This window comes from Coccinella septempunctata, chromosome 8 (genome assembly GCF_907165205.1).
Source record: "Coccinella septempunctata chromosome 8, icCocSept1.1, whole genome shotgun sequence".
Classification (NCBI taxonomy): Eukaryota; Metazoa; Arthropoda; class Insecta; order Coleoptera; family Coccinellidae; genus Coccinella; species Coccinella septempunctata.
In genome coordinates this window covers 31224672-31242715 of record NC_058196.1, presented here as the reverse complement: position 1 = coordinate 31242715, position 18044 = coordinate 31224672, and the positions used below count along the sequence as shown (strand labels likewise).

At 37.7% G+C, this 18044-nt stretch overlaps 2 protein-coding genes and 3 non-coding genes across 6 annotated transcripts; 2 read left to right on the top strand and 3 right to left on the bottom strand.

Moving 5' to 3' along the window:
- Window positions 1-1643: 1643 nt before the first annotated feature.
- Window positions 1644-4239, top strand: LOC123318956. Its single transcript, XM_044905739.1, has 3 exons — window positions 1644-2195; window positions 2365-2584; window positions 4076-4239. The coding sequence occupies exons 1-3, from the start codon at window positions 1738-1740 to the stop codon at window positions 4193-4195; spliced, it is 798 nt and encodes a 265-aa protein (XP_044761674.1). The 5' UTR covers window positions 1644-1737; the 3' UTR covers window positions 4196-4239.
- On the bottom strand, window positions 3511-3583 carry Trnak-uuu. Its single transcript has one exon. It is a non-coding gene; the product is annotated as a tRNA-Lys (tRNA).
- On the bottom strand, window positions 3684-3756 carry Trnak-uuu. Its single transcript has one exon. It is a non-coding gene; the product is annotated as a tRNA-Lys (tRNA).
- On the bottom strand, window positions 3857-3929 carry Trnak-uuu. The gene has a single exon. It is a non-coding gene; the product is annotated as a tRNA-Lys (tRNA).
- A 661-nt stretch (window positions 4240-4900) lies between the features above and the next one.
- Window positions 4901-17810, top strand: LOC123319344 (serine/threonine-protein phosphatase 4 regulatory subunit 2). Of its 2 annotated transcripts, none has more exons than XM_044906259.1 (7): window positions 4901-5038; window positions 10619-10755; window positions 12071-12128; window positions 13677-13748; window positions 13825-13934; window positions 14071-14284; window positions 15203-17810. In XM_044906259.1, exons 2-7 carry the CDS (start codon window positions 10633-10635, stop codon window positions 15385-15387), a joined length of 762 nt encoding a protein of 253 aa, XP_044762194.1. In that variant the 5' UTR covers window positions 4901-5038; window positions 10619-10632; the 3' UTR covers window positions 15388-17810. The 2 variants fall into 2 exon arrangements, with proteins under 2 accessions (XP_044762194.1, XP_044762193.1); XM_044906258.1 differs by lacking the exon at window positions 4901-5038 and adding an exon at window positions 5788-5929.
- Window positions 17811-18044: the final 234 nt, after the last annotated feature.

Below are 18044 nucleotides of genomic sequence, written 5' to 3'. Positions count from 1 at the left end.
TGAGTTACAAGTCGGAATTCTGAGTTACAAGTCGGAATTCTGAGTTACAAGTCGGAATTCTGAGTTACAAGTCGGAATTCTGAGTTACAAGTCGGAATTCTGAGTTACAAGTCGGAATTCTGAGTTACAAGTCTGAATTCTGAGATAAAAGTAGGAATTCCGACTTGCAAGTCGGTATTCTGAGTTACAAGTCGGAATTCTGAGATACAAGTCGGTATTCCGACTTGCAAGTCGGAATTCTGAGTTACAAGTCGGAATTCCAACTTGCAAGTCGGAATTCTGAGTTACAAGTCAGATTTCTGAGATGCAAGACAGTAGTGGGGCTAGAATTGGTCGAATGTTTTGTTCCATTCGATTGTTGCCGAATCATGTGAGCAAAATGCCCTCTGTAGAGCAGATTTGTCTCATTTAAGGCATGTATAGGCACATTTTGAACCTCAACCTACGCCTGCCTATCTCTTTTCTTTCAAAAGTTTCAACGGACGTTATTGATTCTGACAAGCTCACAGAGCTTCTGAGGGGTTCGTCATAACCTACGGGTAATCAGGATAATATGATAATATATAATATATCTGTAGTATCCATATATGCTCGTAGGGTGACAATAAGTCGATCGCTTCTTCGTGTTTTGACACGATTTCCGAAGGCCTCTCGCGAGCACTTTATAGGGATCATTAAGGACTAATGGCCAGTTCCATAATCAAACTCAAAGCCCCTTCAATTGTAAAGCTTTTCTCTAACCCTACCGAAACTGACACCAAACGAAACTTAAAGTGACTTTGAACTTGATTATGAAACTGGATGTAGGAATTTCGATAAAGTGCTCGAATCACTAAGCAGTAAGGAAGGTTTTGAAAAGTTGCCAGGAGCATAATTCTCGGGAGTACAAAAATACTTCAAGTGCTTTCACAATCACTGAGCACGAAGCTTTGGGGCAGCTCAGCTATGATATGGTGCAACCGAAGAGAAAAATAGAATATCATTTCATTCATCCAAAATTTCTCCAAGAAGCCAAAAACACATTCACAGATCAAATGCAAAAAAACAAAAGTCATTAGACCTATTTTAGCCCTCCCCCTGCCTTGCATCTCAAAATTCCGACTTGTATCTCAGAATTCCGACTTGTATCTCAGAATTCCGACTTGTATCTCAGAATTCCGACTTGTATCTCAGAATACCGACTTCCAAGTCGGAATTCTGAGATCTACAGAGGGCATTTTGCTCACATGATTCGGCAACAATCGAATGCAACAAAGCAAATGTCATTCGACCAATTCTAGCCCCATTACTGTCTTGCATCTCAGAATTCTGACTTGTATCTCAGAATTCGACTTGCAAGTCGGATTTCCGACTTGTATCTCAGAATTCCGACTTTTAACTCAGAATTCTGACTTAGCAAGTCGGAATTATACATTTGGATTTTTTTTTGAGTGGCCCGCCAGCGCTTTCGTAATAATGTGCTGTGCCACCCCTGGAAAAACAAAATTGCCCTCAGATCAACAAGCTAAATCTATGACACTTGTAACGATGAAGAAACGTTCGTTTCAGTATTCCCACGTGAAACAAACAAGGAAAGTACAAGACCTTGTGGGTAAAAAAAAATGCCATCGAATATTGCCAAATTCCAAAATTGCATTCGACCAACATTCATTTTGACTTTTAACGTCAATACAATTTGACATGTGCGTTGAAAATTTTGACCAGTATAACCCACCACATGCACAATAGAAACCCATAATGGATGAACACTTTTACGATTCTTTGGAGGAAGATTCTTTCTGCGAATGTCTGAGCGACCTCGGAAACTTTGAGGACAGCCCTGTCGAAAGCGTGAAGCAGGAGGAAGAAGAACAGGACGATTTGTCGGAGATCATACCACTTTACCAACGCGAAACTCCAAAAACAACCATAAAATCGCTGAAGAGAGAAGGCCACAGCGGTTCCGATCTGAAGAAACCTTCGATCAAAGAGCCAATTCCCATAAAGCCAAAGAAGGAAAATCGAACGTATCTGAACCTTTTTCACAGCAAAATAAAGTATCCAGCTATTGGGGGTGGAGACGTTGCCAAATTGAAGACCGGATCTGAGACCACCAGGGCACATTACGACCCTTCGTCTAGAAGGAGTAGTGCAATGTCTAGAGGAAGAAGCGAGGATTTTACTGTCGAGAGAGAATATTCTTCAGATGAATCAAGGTGAGGCCATACTATCATAGAAGTATGAATCATCAGTATGTGGGTAAAAAGAAGTAACCAGAGATGGAATGGATTAAGTTTGGTAGAGAAAGGTTGAAGGTTATTTCAACTCCTGATGAACGAAATAAGAGGTTCGATTTCAAATTTGATCCTTGATTTCTTGTTGCAGTTTTTACGAGAAGTTCATAGCGGAAGAAGAACTCAAACGAAAGAATCCTGGCTTCAAAAGTACTTCTGGAACGATGTCTAATCTTCTGAGTGTGTCCGAACAATGTCTTAGTAATACAGAGTTGAACAAACCGAAAGGTAAAAGGAGAGTGACCACCAAGGCTTCGTCGATGCCCAACAGTAGTGTGTTCTCAGGAAGTGAAGATAACAAGAACATAAAAGTGAGTATATAATAGTACATAGTAGTTTCCAACAACACCACCAAAGCTGGAGACAGTAACAGTACGTATTGGTTTGATAGACGAAGGTGTTTAGTATTGAGATCACCTTTGCGAGCAGGTTATAATCATACCTAGCAGAGTTTAAAAAGTTTCGCCCGAGCAGGGACTTGAACCCTGGACCCTTGGATTAAAAGTCCAAGTCAAGTCAAAGTCAAAAATAGTTTATTGAATGTTCATGTGTACAATTTGTGATATTCACTTCTAGCAATTCATTTTTACAACAGTAGTTCCTACTTTATGTATCTACTACAATTCATTAAATATGTGAACTAATTCTATTGACAATTGGTGATATTTCTTTTTTTATGGTATCATAAGGTTGATAAAGTCACAATTTAATTGTTACAGGAAAAATAAAAATAAAAAAACCTGTTCGAAATAATTCTGAATAAATTAAACTATGTACAATTGGGTATGGGATGTAAGACTATATACAAATGGGTATGGGATATAAAATTATGTACAACTGGGTTCAAGGAATATGGGTAGGAATTGGTAGGGTAAGGGGTGGGTGCTCTGTGGATTAATATTATTAATCCGCGTTTTCGTAATGTTTTTAAGAACATCGTTCACACGACCCAGGTTTTCGTAAAATTTAATTGCAATTTGGTCCATGAATTGACGAATGGTGGGAATTTCGGTGATTGCATGGAGTTCGTTAATGCGGGTGTATCTATTCTGGCCTGTGATTAAACGTAGGCATCTATTTTGGAAAACTTGCAATGGGATTAAAAGTCCAATGCTCTACCGACTGAGCTACCCGGGCTCGATAGTGGCTCAAGCTCAAATTTGGTATCTGGCGTTAACTAACATATCCTTGACTGAAAATACAACATATACCTCTACATATAATTATCAAAAAGTGTCGCCCGAGCAGGGACTTGAACCCTGGACCCTTGGATTAAAAGTCCAATGCTCTACCGACTGAGCTACCCGGGCTCGATAGTGACTTAAGCTCAAATATGTTGTGTGGGGGTCACTAACATATCTTTGACTGAAAATACAACATATACTTCTACATATAGTCATCAAAAAGTGTCGCCCGAGCAGGGACTTGAACCCTGGACCCTTGGATTAAAAGTCCAATGCTCTACCGACTGAGCTACCCGGGCTCGATAGTGACTTGAGCTCAAATATGTAACCTGGGGGTAACTTACATATCCTTGACTGAAAATACAACATATACCTCTACATATAATTATCAAAAAGTGTTGCCCGAGCAGGGACTTGAACCCTGGACCCTTGGATTAAAAGTCCAATGCTCTACCGACTGAGCTACCCGGGCTCGATAGTGACTTAAGCTCATATAAATGACCTGAAGTGACTCATGGTCGTATGCACCTTTTGAAACCTTACCTTGAATATCTTGTATATTTGAATTTTTGGAGTGGTTTATGAACCTTTTTCATGATTATTGCTTTCTTTTTACAGCTTCAATTACTGAGGAAACGCCAATACTATGGAAAAAAAGCAAGTTCCAGAAACAAGGCTATTATGGAGGAAACAAAATTCATCAAGAACTTCAATACAAAATTGAAATTAAAGAAATGAATGTAATAGTCCTCTACAATAAATCACAAGTGTCGAAAACTAAACTGATTTTATCCCCAATCTTTTCCTTATCCAAAAATATTAATAGAAGAGTATTTTTATCTGCTTAAATAAAATGCATAGGATGTTTTTTCAACACTATTTTGTCGGTTTTGGTCCTGAACTGAGAAGTAGCAGAAATCTTCGTTTTCTTCTTCCTCTGCTACTTTGGATCAAGAAGATATACGGGATCTATAAATGTCGAGCTAAGATAACTTTCACAATGGAGTTCAGAGCTCGATTTAGAAGTATTCTGTTAAATTGTGAATGTTGTCCAATCGTTAAGCAATAGATGTCGCCAAAGCACTGGTTTTGAAGTGAAATTGAATCAAATACTTATAGTAAAATTCTTATTTTGAAGTTTCGAATATCCAGATGTGGTTGAAATGAAAATATAAACACTTATACACTTACTCATGGTACAGTTTGCAGAATTTGAATGATTCAGGCATTAGGAATATGCTGCAACTCCTTACACAGATGAAAACACATCAAGATGGCGTCCATTTCTGGAATAGGCATAAACGCCATCTTGGAAATGTTTAATTCGCTAGTAAATGAATTTTAGAAATTGTAAATGAACGCAACGTTAAAAATCATACTCTATGTATGAAATCAGCTGGCTATTTGACCTATTGACCACTGACGAACGTGGGACTTCTTTTCTGATTTCGTACTACAAGTCAGTTTTGACATTTTTGTCAACATTAACTCTTTTCATACACTTTCATTCATTCAAAATTAAAATAAAATTACCAAAATTGCAGTGCAACAATTATGGCCTTCATCAGTAATAATCAACCCGTGAGTATTCATTATTTAACCATTTCAGGATGGCATTATATCACTCAGAATCAGATACTTCATTTTGGTTATGAATTACTCCATTTTGACCATAGAAACTGTAACCTCCGTTCTTTCATGATAAGATTTCAAGTTGCCAAATCATTATAAAATGGATAACCACAATTTTGTGGAAATATACCGTTGTATACCTTTTTTTCTTACTTATTGTTTGCTGTGATGATGAATAAAAAAAACAATTTTCCCCTCACTTCAAGGGATTGGAGGTTACATAAGTTTTCGGTGTTCTTTCAACAGAGTCTCGGTATTCTTATTCTTTATGGAAAAGCGATAACATACTTCTGATGTAGGGTTATTCGTTGTATCTTTTCAAACTTCATTCATAAGTTTCGTACGTTTCCTGAAAACTCACATCTTTATCTGAAGGATCTAATAATTATTGATTCTCTTTTGAACGTTGGTAGCGGTGCAGCAACTCGAGAGCATGGTGCAAACAAAACTCGAAAATTGAACACAATATTAGATATACCCCAAGCGCGAATGTCTGGTATTGAACCATATTCTCGTAGATCTGAAGGAAATAGAAGAAGAAAATGGGGTAAATCAACATTTGTCTCTTCAAATGTCAACATAAGCCTCCTGAAACCAGATTTGAAAAAGGTATCCTCATTCTCAAACAATCGGGAATTGCGTCGTATCCCCTAAGCATGCGTCGCGACGCTGACAGATACAAACAGCGTCTGCGATCACGCTGACAAGACACTAGTGGTGTTCCGATCTCCCTTCAGAAGCACGTCTGCAAGTGTGGACCTGTTGGTGGGTCTTCAACCTTTATCATGAGTCCGTAGCAATTTTTACTTTTTGACACTTCGCTTCTGAGCATCGCTTAAGGTACGCCTTATTTGATTTTATTCCAGTATCCCTTAGGTTTTGGAATTGGGGGAGAAGCTTGACAATTTCGGAAACGTCTGAAAAAATTAGTGGGAGTTAGACAGTATGGTAAACACTCGTGTTAGGGATGTTTCGATTAGCGTTTTTAAGTTGAGGAAAAGACTGACACGTTTCATACAACGTGCTTTAGGAAATATCCGTCTGTGGCATCTAGAGGGTTGATATTCTGTGTATAAACGTAATTCTTTGCTTGAATCACTTCCATGATCCTTACTACTACTCAACATTTTGAATACAATCCAAATAATGTCCTATTTGGAAATGCTTTCTACACATCTCCGGAACTAGATGTCCGATTGTGATGGGAATTTCAAAACAGTGTGTTAATTTATTCGATCTTGGTGAAACCGTTCAGTCTTGACGAATTTTTGACTGGCCTCATCTTTATCGGGATTTTTCGTAGGTCAACTTTCGACACGCGTTCCTCCCAGAAAAATCGTTGTATATCTAAGTGTTATACATATTCGAGAAGAGCAACTCTTCTAGTTTAAAATCTGAGAACCACAGCGATGTCGAAGCAACCGTTCGGTCTTGGGGAATTTTTAACTGACCCCATCTTCTTGGGAATTTCTAGAAGGTCGAATTTCGTCAAGCGTATCTCCCAGAAAAATCATGGTAGATCTGAAAGTGATACATATTCTGAAAGAACAACTCTTCTAGTTTAAAATCTGAGAACCACAGCGATATCGAAGCAACGGTTCGGTCTTGACGAATTTTTAACTAACCCCATCTTCTTGGGAATTTCTAGAAGGTAGATTTTCGACAAGCGTATCTCACAGAAAAATCATGATAGATCTAGATGTGATACATATTCTGAAAGAACAACTCTTCTAGTGATAAATCTGAGGACCACAGCGAAGTCGAAGCAACGGTTGGGTCTTGACAAATTTTTTACTGACCCCATCTTCTTGGGAATTTCTAGAAGGTCGATTTTCGACAAGCGTATCTCCCAGAAAAATCATGGTAGATCTGAATGTGATACATATTCTGAAAGAACAACTCTTCTAGTGATAAATCTGAGAACCGCAGCATAGTCGAAGCAACGGTTTGGTCTTGACGAATTTTTAACTGACCCCATCTTCTTGGGAATTTCTAGAAGGTGGATTTTCGACAAGCGTATCTCCCAGAAAAATCATAGTAGATCTGAATGTGATACATATTCTGAAAGAACAACTCTTCTAGTGATAAATCTGAGAACCGCAGCATAGTCGAAGCAACCGTTCGGTCTTGGGGAATTTTTAACTGACCCCATCTTCTTGGGAATTTCTAGAAGGTTGATTTTCGACAAGCGTATCTCCCAGAAAAATCATAGTAGATCTGAATGTGATACATATTCTGAAAGAACAACTCTTCTAGTGATAAATCTGAGAACCGCAGCATAGTCGAAGCAACCGTTCGGTCTTGGGGAATTTTTAACTGACCCCATCTTCTTGGGAATTTCTAGAAGGTGGATTTTCGACAAGCGTATCTCCCAGAAAAATCATAGTAGATCTGAATGTGATACATATTCTGAAAGAACAACTCTTCTAGTGATAAATCTGAGAACCGCAGCATAGTCGAAGCAACCGTTCGGTCTTGGGGAATTTTTAACTGACCCCATCTTCTTGGGAATTTCTAGAAGGTTGATTTTCGACAAGCGTATCTCCCAGAAAAATCATGGTAGATCTGAAAGTGATACATATTCTGAAAGAGCAACTCTTTAAGTTTAAAATCTGAGAACCACAGCGATGTCGATTCAACCGTTTGGTCTTGGCGAATTTTCAACTAACCCCATCTTCTTGGGAATTTCTAGAAGGTCGATTTTCGACAAGCGTATCTCCCAGAAAAATCATGGTAGATCTGAATGTGATACATATTCTGAAAGAGCAACTCTTCTAGTTTAAAATCTGAGAACCACAGCGATGTCAAACCAAACGTTTGGTTTTGGCGAATTTTTAACTGACCCCATCTTCTTGGGAATTTCTAGAAGGTCGAATTTCGACAAGCGTATCTCCCAGAAAAATCATGGTAGATCTAGATGTGATACATATTCTGAAAGAGCAACTCTTCTAGTTTAAAATCTGAGAACCACAGCGATGTCAAACCAAACGTTTGGTTTTGGCGAGTTTTTAACTGACCCCATCTTCTTGGGAATTTCTAGATGGTGGATTTCCAACAAGAGTATCTCCCAGAAAAATCATGGTAGATCTAGATGTGATACATATTCTGAAAGAGCAACTCTTCTTGTTTAAAATCTGAGAACCACAGCGATGTCGAAGCAACCGTTCGGTCTTGGGGAATTTTCAACTGACCCCATCTTCTTGGGAATTTCTAGAAGGTGGATTTTCGACAAGCGTATCTCCTAGAAAAATCATGGTTGATCTAAATGTGATACATATTCTGAAAGAGCAACTTTTCTAGTTTGAAATCTGAGAACCACAGCGATGTCGAACCAACCGTTCGGTCTTGGCGAATTTTTAACTAACCCCATCTTCTTGGGAATTTCTAGAAGGTCGATTTTCGACAAGCGTATCTCCTAGAAAAATCATCGTAGATCTAAATGTGATACACATTCTGATAGAGGATTATCCCCTGAGCTGTATTCAGAAAGATATTTTCCCATTTTGGACAGTTTACTACGGTAGACATACCCTTCCGTTTTCATATATATAAATATACATCCCCACAGTGTTCTCTGCCAACTGGCAATGAACCCTATACAATAATCCCATTATTTTCCATCACACAGTAAAAGAACAACCACGAATCATCCACGATCGTTTCAGAAAATTAATGATAGTAGTCGGTAGGTATTCAGGAATTAATCTGTTTGTGATTACCGGTAGCAAAACCTACCCCCAATATTTTGACGTGGGGTAATTTGGGGGGTTAATTGAATTCCTGGCGGACATGATGATCAGCTGAACGGGAAATCACGAAGTATGGAAAGGCGTCCTTCCGGCAAACTGAAGGGAAATTGGAAACTTGGACGGAAACTTACGAATTAGAGACGGTGACTGTTTCCAAAGTTGATTTCCATGACATTTACAGGGAAATTAAATGGGTGTGTTCGTGTTATCGGCAGGCAGGGCGATTAAAATGGCTCATCGGAATCTCTCGAGTTCTCTAAACTCGGGATGTTGCATCTACCCTTCTTCATTCTGACGTGATTTTAACTGTTGTTCGTCTCTGATACCAGCATCAAATTTTCCGTCCTTATTCCTACAATCTAGTTTCATCAAAATGTCCGTAACTCCTTAAGGAACCCTAAGGAACATGAAGAGCCCTTCCGCGTCTACCTGCCCTCACCACAGTCCGAGCGATGACCCTTCGCCCTGTACCTCGTGAAGCTCCATTCAAGAACTGCAAGTTTTCACCTAATTCTTTTTAGGATTGTATCTACTCTAGAAAGCTCTTTCCAAAATTGTCGAGGGGGTTTCAGGAAAAGCCTCACCGCTTTGATAGAAGCAGGTTTCAATGGTGAACTAAAAACAGGAACAGCATTTGTGGATTCATCTGCAGCAAATGACACATTATGGAAGAATGGTTTGATTTTATGATAGAAGTGTAGAAAGATGGTGCATCGTTTATTAGAAAACTCGCTGTCAGATAAAAGGTTTCGTGTTTTTACTGATGATAAAAGTGGTAATTTCACAACTTTGAATAATGGTCTTCCACAAGGATCAGTTGTAGCACCTCTTCCTTTCAATTTATATCGGTGTGATATCCCTACGACTTCTTCTGAGAAATTTAATACGCTGATGATATTTCCCTTGAATTCCGTCATTCTGTTTTTAGATGTATAGAGAATAATCTATCTACAGATTTAAAAATTTTGTGGAATTACTTTTTCGAGTGGCGTTTGCGTCCTAACCCAAATAAAACCGAGGTTTCGTGTTTTTATTTGAATGATCATCAAAAATATAGGAATTTTATCCTAGTTTTCGGTAATTCTCGTCGATGTGCCTGTTTTTTTTTTAATTTTATCATTTTTTTAGTAGGGAAAACGCAGCACCAAGAAAACAAACCTAATTAGAACACGAAACCTAAAATGAATATCATTTCTTGATAGAAAATAGGACGTTTGTCAGTTTAAAAGTGGGTCCCTAGAAAGTAACAGCAATTCTGAGCTCTAATGAATATTTCACGTTGAAAATAGGTCTAGCCTGCTGAAATTCCATAACTCCGTTAAATTAACGTCCTCAGGGGAGGCAAAATGAAACTTGTACGTGGGCATTTCAGTCTATTAACCACCGAACACGCGACTTCGCAGTGCCGTTCGTATACTGTCCTATCTTCGTCGCCTGTATAATAAAACATCCGATACCTGGAGAGACTCCACTGCCGCTCACTCAAAAGCTGTTATGCGAAAAAGCTTTGACGTCTCTGTCGAAGCCATAACGACAATGGGGCAGTTTGTTCCTTCGATATCTTGACGGAAATCAATTTGGAGTTCAATTTTCGTCAGTTTCAGGAGTTTGTAATTTAAAATGTTTGTACGAGTCAAAGACTCACCCTTCATAATATGTAAGAACAATGTTCCTATTTTTAGCACTTGACTGTTTTGAAGAATGTGAAGGGGATATTTAAGTCACCTCTAATCACACCTAATGACTGTTATAACTACATTTTCATATGATTTTTTCACAGAATTATTTGATACTATGACGACTGAAGATAATGGAAACATCGGCTTATTGAAACCCACAGTGAGTAGCACGGAGGATCTGAGCGAGTATACAGATGCAGATGAAAGTATGTCGGCTCCTACAGAGTTTCTGGCAGAGGTAATATTGTAATTAGTAAGCAGATCCTTCTTTTTTTCAGTTCATTCTCTAGCATTCAAAATTATGTGAATTTCAAACGATCAGAATACTGCTTTGTCGTTGGCAGAGATCATAGAGGACAAAGAAGGAAACGCCCTCATATCTCTAGTACAGAAAACCTGTCAGTCCACAGAGAATTCCCAGTAATCTCTGGATTAAGGCATCATCAGTTCTCATCTCATGAACTCATCTGACTAAGCAAATGTTCACACCCTATCCGTTGATGTCATTACAGACAGAAGGGCCCCATTGAGTATTATACAGACGGGTGCGCCACCTATCGCTAGATAGGGAGGTAGGGCACAGTAGATCCCTGTCGCCATACTGTGAATAATTAAACCGTCTAAACACCATGTTTGTCAGTTTTCGTTTCAAATGGTTTCTCGCAAACAAGATAGTTTCCAGCTGTAATAATATAGGCCACGTATCACGCATTTTATTCCATGTTAAGAGTACTTTAATGCCACCTATTCAAGCGGTTGCTATTTCGCACCCCCAGCAAGGATTAAAGGTTTTCAGCTAAACGCTCATTTCTCATTTTCGACCTTTGCCAGATTAAAATGCCCACAACCTGGAAAGTTCAACGGTTCCAAACGAAATAGCGACTCCACGATGGAAACGGCTGAATTCAGGTGAAAAATATGGGGTTTTAGGGAAAAAACCCTTTGTGGTCGGTAAACGTGAGAGGACCGGGCTATTCCAACTAAACAACTGTGGAATTTACGATGTGCCGGATTGAAAATGGCGGATTAAACCAGCCCTGTAATGAATGGAGTGTTGGTAGTTTGGAATGAGGGTGGAATGGAATCTAAACGCCGAGTCGTTATTGTTTTGGGGTGATTTTTTATTGAAAAAAATGGAATATACACTATATATCGCACCACACAACTTCCTTCTGGTTACTTAATATTCAAAAAGGTCTATTTTAGACCTAGATCTGATAGAAGACGTTTTATTGGGCCTTTTCCTGACATGGATTTGCATTGCGCTGTAAATTTGGTTACCCGCACATGCAACGTCTGTACGTTTTGGCAAGTTCCACCAGCATGCTGCATTGCGATTTTATGGAATTTCCGATAACTGAATTTGTATCGGATATTTATCCGTATTTCACCCTATTATTTCCTGTGTATATGTTGAAATGCGAATTTTCTTGATTATCATTGATTTCGCATAGTCGTTATTGAAACTGAAACCATATAATTGCATTTTCCATTGAAATGAACTATAGGATTAGAATCGAAATTTATTTTTACTGATTTGAATTTCGTTTCAGTTCCTATCTGCCTTAATGATGAAAGAATACGGGAATGCACTGAAGTACTGTAAATTAAGTGAGTATTCCTTATCAACTTAATGAGTCACTTAGCTTGTTCGAAAATCAAATATTCAATTTTAATTGTTTCTTCTGAAATTAGTTTGAAATTGTCTCTTATTTCTATTGTCTCCCCCAGAACGTCATTTTAATAGACTCACCAGAGTTTCTTTAAATTAGTCACATTTAAAGCTTCATTCATATTATTATTAGTTCAGTTAAATTGTCTTCTCCAAAATTTTCTTGAAATAGTCCACTTTGAACTCCTCTAAAATAAATTGTCTCCTTTAGAGTTTCTTTCATATTGTCTCATCTAGAATTGAATTCGTTCAAATTATCTTCTCTCCAGCGTCACCCCTGAAGTTACCCCTGATCGTAAGATGAAGTCAATCGTACCACATGCGAATTAAAAAAAATGCAGTTCAATTATTCTCGCAAATCGTTCAGTTTCTGCCATTATTGGATATTGTAGGTAATAAGAGTAGGATTCAATAATTGGATTTGGTCATGACCTTCCTTTTATACTCTCACGGCCAACCTTATTCGCAATATTCGCGAACAATGGATTTTTAACACAATGCTTGATCCTCGAAAGTCGAGCACGAGGAGAGGTTCATTAATGGGCCGATAGATAATGCACCATTCGAAAAGCATCCTTAGTATTCCGTGGATTCATAACCTTTATTCATAGCGATATGAGGCTTAAATGAAATTGAGTCGCATGCAAAAGTGTCAGTTATGAAAATGCCATCCCATGTATAACCAGGAAATGTGAAATAATGTACTGGTTTAGGTTAAAAGATCTACCAAACGGTGGATATATGCTTCTTAGTTACTCATTTTTAATGGACAATATATATTTATTAATTTGATTTGCAATCCTGCTTTGAAGTAATCTGAAAAAAATGTCATTTTATGCCAATTCCATTTGTCAATCTCGAAAAGAAATGTGGAAGAAAAAAATTTAATGATATCGAATGAATTCATAATATTGATTCTGAATTTGGAATGTCTATCAATCTCCCAACAAGTTGCAACTATTTTGTTCGACGATACATTCATTTAACTCCAATTTGAACGCCAAATGAACTGCACTGTTTAATCAAGAACGGAAATGAAATGGGCAATGGCCGAATCTATCAGAATAAATCACGCAATTGGAGTTTGGAATCGAAACGCTGCGATTGCCTCAAATGAAAACAACTCGATTAAAGTTATAGCTTCTCTACCACCAACGAAAAATAGCGATTGGGGTGTAATGAAGTTTCACAGAATTCAATATTTCATACTAATTTTGTTCATTGAGATAAATTCTCATGTCAAATGGTCAAAACTCAAGAGCATTCTGTTAAAATCAGGTTCTGAATCACCAAGATTCAGTGATAAAACAAATAACAAATCTAGTTGATACTTGATTTTTTTACAATTTACCGCCAGATGAGAAAAACGATATTTTCAATTTATTTCCGAGATGAACAATGTGGATAAATTAGAGTATTCCGTTTGTTATGAAAGTACACTTTTAAGAGTAAGTGGATCATCAATTATTCATGTTTGCCTTTTTCAGTTCTACAGTACGAGCCTAATAATGCAACGGCCAAAGAATTCTACCCCTTGATCATAGAGAAGATCAAACAAAGTGAGTCTGGGTGTCTGTAATCTTTTCATCAACTCTCCGAATGAACACAATATCACATTAAAATTAATAATTTCAGCGGAAAACTTGAAAGCGAATGAGAGCAACGAAACTGAAAGTGAAAGCGAGGCAGATTCATCTTCTGATTCAGATTCTTCGTCGGGTGATGACAGCAGCGATGGTCAAGAGGTAATTTCACACACAGTTTTTCTTATTATGAGATTATAATCAGTTAATGTGAGGTTTGAACCTCACATCAAACTGTGCTAAACGTGTTTCGATATCACCAAGACATCTTCAGGTTTTCATAAGACTTTTCTTACAGGATGACGAAGATGTGGAAGAAGAAGAAGAAGAGGAGGTGGAAGTGAACATGAACCAGGATAAGAATAAGGGTTCTAAAGGTTCTTCGAACGGCGACAACACCACTGGTAGTTATTCCAGCTTGGAGGACGATGAGGCTGTTATTGATCAGCTGACGGCCCTTACCCAAAAGTACAAGATTGACAACGTTGACCTCGGAAACGGAAATAAAATATGTGAGTTGATATTGGAAGTTGAATCTGGATTCAACCGGGATTTTAAGGAAAATTTGTGTAATTGAAAGTGGTAATGTTATGTTGGCAATGATCTGTGACACATTTACGTCACTTATTACGTCAACGTCAACAAGGAAAGTGTCAATTGGTGCAGTGAGATGAATCCAAGGAGTTCTTCATGAGATCTCATGATAATATTCGGTTTGTCATCAAGAGGTGCTCACGTTTGAGACGTTTCTCTCCCCTGTTCAAGTTCGGTAGCGTCTATCGTATATTCAGGTTTTTCAAGAAGACAGGGTTGGGAAGAGATCAAACAAAATAGAACGATTAACTGTCACGCTGAAAACTTCTTCTGGATAATTGTCAGAGGGATCTGAAATAAAATTCTCGGAGACGAAAATGTTCAGTAAAGCGAGACCGCAACTCCATGTCACATGAAAAGTTTCGGAAGTGAATAAACTTCGGATTGGGTTACTAGATTTCTCTATCGGGCGGAAAGTTTGAAAGATAGTCTGAAAGCCGTCATTGCACGTGTGAGGCTTGCAAGTTTCGCCGACAGAATTCGATTAAACTCTTTTTGTCCGATTGATTCGAAAATCAATGTTCCGGTTTACAAATTGTTCATATATTTATACAAATAATGTAAATTTGAGGCATTTAGTACGGGGAGCTGCAGCGTTTCGAAGTGATATGGAAAAACAGCAAAGCGACGATGCATTACGGTCAGACGGACCCTAAGGAGCACAAAGAGCCCTACCGCATCTACCTGCTTCCACCAAAGCCCGAGCTAGTGACCTTGGAAACTCCTTGATTGACTCTGCCGCACCCTTTACTTGATTCCGGCATATTAACGGATTCATGCAGGAATCAAGATGGTTCTTTCAAACTTATAACATCAAAATTGTCATTTTCTTTCAGACCATTCCACCGTGACCGATCCAACCTTGTCCAAATACGATTACACGGATAACAAACCGAAGAAGGACTTCCTCGCGGTGGAGAACAAGTACAACTTTGCGACCAGCTCTGATTCAGAGTCGCCGACAGAGCCTGTCACTCAGGAGACCATAGCCATGCTTCGGGCTCGCGTTATACCGAACTAACCGCTCGAAGATTTAGAGAAAATATTGTCGCCCCTCAGACGTTAGAAGTAAACCCCTCGGAAGGAGGACAAGGGGGCGAGGGAGGATCTAGATTAGTCCAAAGATGGTTAAAATAATCATATCTGTGTAAATGTCACCCAAGGGAATATTTTCTTGTTGTTATGTGGAAGGATGAAGGTTGAACCCGTTGGTATTTGTTCTATTTTCACGACACAACAATGAATAATTGAAATATTAAATCTTTCTCTGAAGATACGGTCCATTCGATATAAAGTGATCTCTGGAAATCAGTATCTTTCGCTCTTCCATTTTATAAGGTGGATATTTTGGTTTTCCAAGCGTAGAAAGCAATACTGAAGATGAATCTGAAAATGGCAGAGTTGTTAAATACACGATGTTGAACAAAGGGTACATGAGGCTGGTTATTGTAAGCCATTATACGAAGTGGGCCGTTGAGAACTCAACAGCGGGTGTTAGGGGGCCGACAGAACCGAATTATTTGAAAACGCTCCTATAGGTCGATTTTTAACTCCGAAGGGACAACTTTTAGGATCAAACTCGAAACTGTATCGATTCAACCCTTAGTGTTCCAATACCAACCCCCTTTTCCCCATTTAAAATAATGTGGTTAGGGTTGTAACGATACTGTTTTGAATCTGATCTTATATGAAGTTTTTCAATCTTGATTCGGTTCTGTGGACCTCCCGGAAGAGTACTAATAACCCTTTGGTTCCTAATTAGTCTAAATTGGGTGACTTTAGATCGCATGAAAATCGATGTTTTTAAAAATATGTGTGCCAATATTTTTGTAATGATTAACTCTTTCAGAATAGATAGATGATCTTCGGTAAGTAGTAAAAATGAAATATGTAAAACCTTGGCGAATACTCGAGAATTCAATGACGTCAACTGTGCACCATCTTACACTTTTTCTCAATTGTTTATGTGTGGAATTCGATCTGGAAAAGAGGGTAAAATTTTATTGTATTTAAAGTTTAATACAATCTGGTGTCCAGAATATTGAAAACATCATAATTTTTTCAGCAGAAACACCTTTGTAATGTATTTTCAACTATTCGAGTGCTGATACAGATATGTCAATGAATTCTATACTAGAAATAGTGATTTTCTTGAAGACCGAGAGTGTTTACAATAATATATTTTTGTAATTTTTTGTATGTAACCAATCCGTAGTGTACACTTGTAGTTTTTCTCGATGCTTTTACATTCGACCAAAACTTATTGCTTTTTTCTTTATGGATTATATTTATTTTTTTCCATAATTATTGATAGCTACAGCATTGATACGTTCGAGCCGAGCAGAGTCAAAAATCGATCGAAAAGTTATCACCACGGCAGATTCAGTTGTACAGGGTGTAGATGAATGGTTGTGAAAAAAATTCAGGTTGTGATTCGTCGTCAAAAATAGTGTGGGTCTTTCCAGACGGAAAAGTGACACAATAATTCTTTAAATTTTTCGCAGCTATTTATTTACACCCTGTATAGATAAAATATTTTCTTTTTGAATTTTCTTTACTTTTATTTGAAAACACTACTGAGAAGAGATTGTCGACTGAATGTTCGAAGAATAACATATCTTATGTGTATATTGAAGCTGTTGTTTTAACTATGTATTCTAACCTAGTGTTATCACAGTGTATATTTCATTTACGAAAAAGTTCGTCGCAAGAAGGCTTTGGAGTTTTTGAGGTTGGTGGTCGGTGTCCAGGATTACTTGACAGTTTTGTCAAATTCGGAAGGTAACCTTAAAATATTACAGTAGAAGCTACGCCTTGCCCTCAAGCATAGAATATCGATCTTCAAAATTCCCTAGCCCACTTTGGATACAAGTTGAAAGATGATTTAAATTCGTCGTTAAAATGGCAAATGAATAAAGAACGATTAAAAGAACAGGTGCTCAGGAATAAACTGGTGTCAACGTAGCAAGTTAAACCTGATTTGTGAATTTGAATCCCTGATATTTCTACAAAAAATATTGAATTTCTGGATTTGTCGATGGCCTTCAATGCCAACTGAATAACTTTTGGTGGGATCGACTAATTGTTAACTATTTTTTTCCTTATTGAAATGAATATATGAGGTAGATAGTTTAAATACTTGTTAATTTTTCTTTTTCTATTTTTTGAAGCCATCTTGATAATGTTTTTCATTAGTCCAGCTTGATTTCTCGTATGATTATGCGACAAATTAAACAATATTGGCCAACATACTTAAGCGAATCGAGAAATATAACCATAATCCATAGAAAGTTCCGATTCATCTTAATCGAAACAGTATTATAGCAAATTCTTGATTTTATCTCTTCTACACTGTTCTAAAACGTGAGTTACTGAGAGGCCTTCTAATACTTTATATGTGTGACTTATAATGTGAATAGAAATAATAAATAAAGCATATCATTACTTGGCAGTTTTAATCAGGAAGAATAATCAAGAAAATCGACTAACGTCCAGTTTTATGATAAAATTTAAAGGACCTAAGTCGTTTTTGGTAGGGAGATTCAAAATTAAAGGACCCAAGGTTGATTTTATTAGGTATTACCATTTATTTTATGTACTGAACATTTTGTGAATTCTTTGACCACCCTGTTGTGAGGATTCAGTTTATTTATCAAGGGAAAAAATTCACTATTCGAA

Coding starts and splice junctions, on each gene's coding strand:
- LOC123318956 (XM_044905739.1), top strand. CDS start 1,738: ATGGATGAACACTTTTACGATTCTTTGGAGGAAGATTCTTTCTGCGAA. Junction 2,196..2,364: donor TATTCTTCAGATGAATCAAG/GTGAGGCCATAC, acceptor TTCTTGTTGCAG/TTTTTACGAGAAGTTCATAG. Junction 2,585..4,075: donor AAGATAACAAGAACATAAAA/GTGAGTATATAA, acceptor TTCTTTTTACAG/CTTCAATTACTGAGGAAACG.
- LOC123319344 (XM_044906259.1), top strand. CDS start 10,633: ATGACGACTGAAGATAATGGAAACATCGGCTTATTGAAACCCACAGTG. Junction 12,129..13,676: donor ACTGAAGTACTGTAAATTAA/GTGAGTATTCCT, acceptor TGCCTTTTTCAG/TTCTACAGTACGAGCCTAAT. Junction 13,935..14,070: donor ACAGCAGCGATGGTCAAGAG/GTAATTTCACAC, acceptor CTTTTCTTACAG/GATGACGAAGATGTGGAAGA.